Raw genomic sequence first — 2,812 nt, 5'->3', positions numbered from 1 at the left:
AGGCCACAGCCGGTTGACGGAGTAAGATATTTTGTATGTACGTAGTATTTTTTAAACACGTGTCACAACTCAACTCAAAAGCCGGCTAACGAATAAAGTAATTCTAGAATTTTCCAATATACTAAAAACAACAACCACTACCATTTTTTTTCCAAATTTATAATCTCAATTTCATTCTCATTTGCATTTCATTTCACTCTCATTTGAAAAATTATTAAATATTAAATATTAAATAATAATACTAAACAAAAGACTCATTTGAGTTCCCCCTTTTTGACTCCATATTTTCTTTCTATAACCACCGTTGCCGCGAAATCATTTCCATTTTTATTTAATTTCTTATTCCATTAATCAAGGTATGTTATATCATATATCATCTTATTTCTATTAATTATATATGTATCTATAGCTGTTTGTTTTATAGTATCTGTTAATTTGATCAAACTGAATCCGTACATGCAAATTAACTTGTTAGGTCATTTTTTGTACTAATTACTGGTAATATGTATATGAGCTTTGATTAGGATGATTGAATTTTTGTTGTTTATATTTAGGTGAAGGATATGTGTACCAGTGATTTGATTGTTGACTACAGTAAAAGTCAAAGTCAAGATAAAACTGCTAGTGCTGTTTCTGTTTTACTTGAATTATCGGCTGCGGACGATATAGACGGATTCAGGTCAATAGTTGAACAAGAAGGTTTTGATGTTGATGTTAATCGTTCTGGTTTATGGTACGGTAGATCGATAGGTTCGAAAAAGATGAGGTTAGAGGAAAGAACACCACTTATGATTGCTTCTATGTTTGGTAGTAAACATGTTTTGAAGTTTATAATCGGATTGAATCATGTTGATGTTAATAAAAGTTGTGGTTCTGATAAGGCGACTGCTTTACATTTAGCAGTTATTGGTGGTTCAACTTCATGTGTTGAGGTTGTTAAGATGTTAGTTAATGCTTCTGCTGATTGTAATTGTTCAGATGCTAACGGGAATCGTCCCATTGATTTGATTCCATTTGCGTTTGGTTCGTGTTTTAGTTCTAAAAGGAAGTTTTTGGAACTTATTTTAAGTGGTCAATCTGATAACGAAGTATTGTTTGTGTTAAGCGAATTAGTTAATAATCTTGAAAATCTTGAAAAAGAAGAAAAGGTTTTGCCTTTGGTTAAAAAAGAGTACCCGGTTGATTTATCTTTACCGGATATAAACAACGGGATATATAACACGGATGAGTTTAGGATGTATACTTTTAAGATTAAGCCTTGTTCGAGAGCATATTCTCATGATTGGACCGAATGTCCATTTGTTCATCCGGGTGAGAATGCTAGAAGACGGGACCCACGAAAGTATCATTATAGTTGTGTGCCTTGTCCCGAGTTTAGAAAAGGAGTTTGTAGACAAGGAGATAATTGTGAATATGCACATGGGATTTTCGAATGTTGGCTTCATCCTGCACAATATCGTACACGATTGTGTAAAGATGAAGTTGGATGTAACAGAAAAGTTTGTTTTTTTGCTCATAAAATTGAAGAACTTCGCCCGTTACATCCTTCAACTGGCTCTGCGTTACTTTCGCCTCGTTCGTTATCTGATGTTTCATCGATTAGTCCTTTTTCGCTTGGTTCACCGTCTATTATGATACCTCATAGCCCAACAGGTCAAAGTCAAACCTTGTGGTCAAATCAGGCGTCCCCAACCATGAAGGTGGTGAATAACAGGTTTAGAACTACACCCAATATTCAAGATTTTGACTTTGAAGCTGAGTTGATGTTAGCTGATCGTTATCGTCAACCAAATTATGATTATTTTGAAGAATCAAGAATTAATCCTTTACACCAAACCATGAACTACTCTTCAGGGTTTCCAACTTCACCGATAAGGATGACATCATCATCATCATCATCATTTGGAGCCAATCAGATTATGAATTCAAGGTCAACTGCATTTGCAAAAAGAAGTCAAAGTTTCATTGACCGTGGAACAGTCAACCGCCAGTCAACTATGGTGCCATCGAAGCTTTCAGATTGGAGTTCACCTGATGGGAAGTTGAGTTGGGGTATACAAAAAGATGAGCTTAACAAGTTGAGGAAATCAGCTTCGTTTGGTGTACGTAGCAGCTATGGGTCACCGATTAATGATAATAATGTTGCATTTGATGATGATGAACACAATTTCCCACTTTGGTTGGATGATCAGATTTACACAGATCAGGAGCAGCTGGTTTCTTGATTGAACAGAATTGGTTAATTTCTATAACCCTTTTAACGTGATTCATCGTTCTTGTTATTTGAATCTGAATTTTTTAGCTCTGCAAAGAATGGAGAGAAGAAGAAGCTAAAGATACACACAGTAGTTGATTTGCTTAGCTGCAGGTTGAAAACAACATCTGATCATATCTACCTATTTTTTAAGTTCCGTTTCATTTTTCATTTATGCATCCTATACATTTGTATTATTGTCATTGATTTCATATGTATAACTTAAACTATTGATTTATAATGACTTGAGCTTGTATATTGCTCAACCTTTTTTTTTTTTTTTTTAATCTTTGATGCTGTTCAGGATGTATAGATTGATACCTTTACTACGTATATGATCCATATAGTTTAACTTATCTTGATTATTTAACTACATCGAAACGGCTTCTTATGATTGTAAATGCAGCAAACAGCATTCCTAGGGATGCATATAAAGATAAAAATTGTTTCTTGTTATGAAGATCTTGGATGAATTTAAGATTTTGTAGTTTATGAGATGATGACATACTAGTGAAATGATCCGTGATTCCACGGGTTTGTTTAAACGAAACTGTTTAA

At 34.1% G+C, this 2,812-nt stretch overlaps 1 protein-coding gene across 1 annotated transcript; it reads left to right on the top strand.

The window, feature by feature from the left end:
- The first annotated feature begins 223 nt into the window (after positions 1–223).
- Positions 224–2,531, top strand: LOC139871742 (zinc finger CCCH domain-containing protein 66-like). Its single transcript, XM_071859476.1, has 2 exons — positions 224–356; positions 555–2,531. The coding sequence occupies exon 2, from the start codon at positions 564–566 to the stop codon at positions 2,223–2,225; it is 1,662 nt and encodes a 553-aa protein (XP_071715577.1). The 5' UTR covers positions 224–356; positions 555–563; the 3' UTR covers positions 2,226–2,531.
- Positions 2,532–2,812: the final 281 nt, after the last annotated feature.

Source organism: Rutidosis leptorrhynchoides, chromosome 10 (genome assembly GCF_046630445.1).
Source record: "Rutidosis leptorrhynchoides isolate AG116_Rl617_1_P2 chromosome 10, CSIRO_AGI_Rlap_v1, whole genome shotgun sequence".
NCBI classification, from domain to species: domain Eukaryota; kingdom Viridiplantae; phylum Streptophyta; class Magnoliopsida; order Asterales; family Asteraceae; genus Rutidosis; species Rutidosis leptorrhynchoides.
Note: the sequence above shows the minus strand (reverse complement) of the source record. Positions and strands in the feature narration are given on the sequence as shown.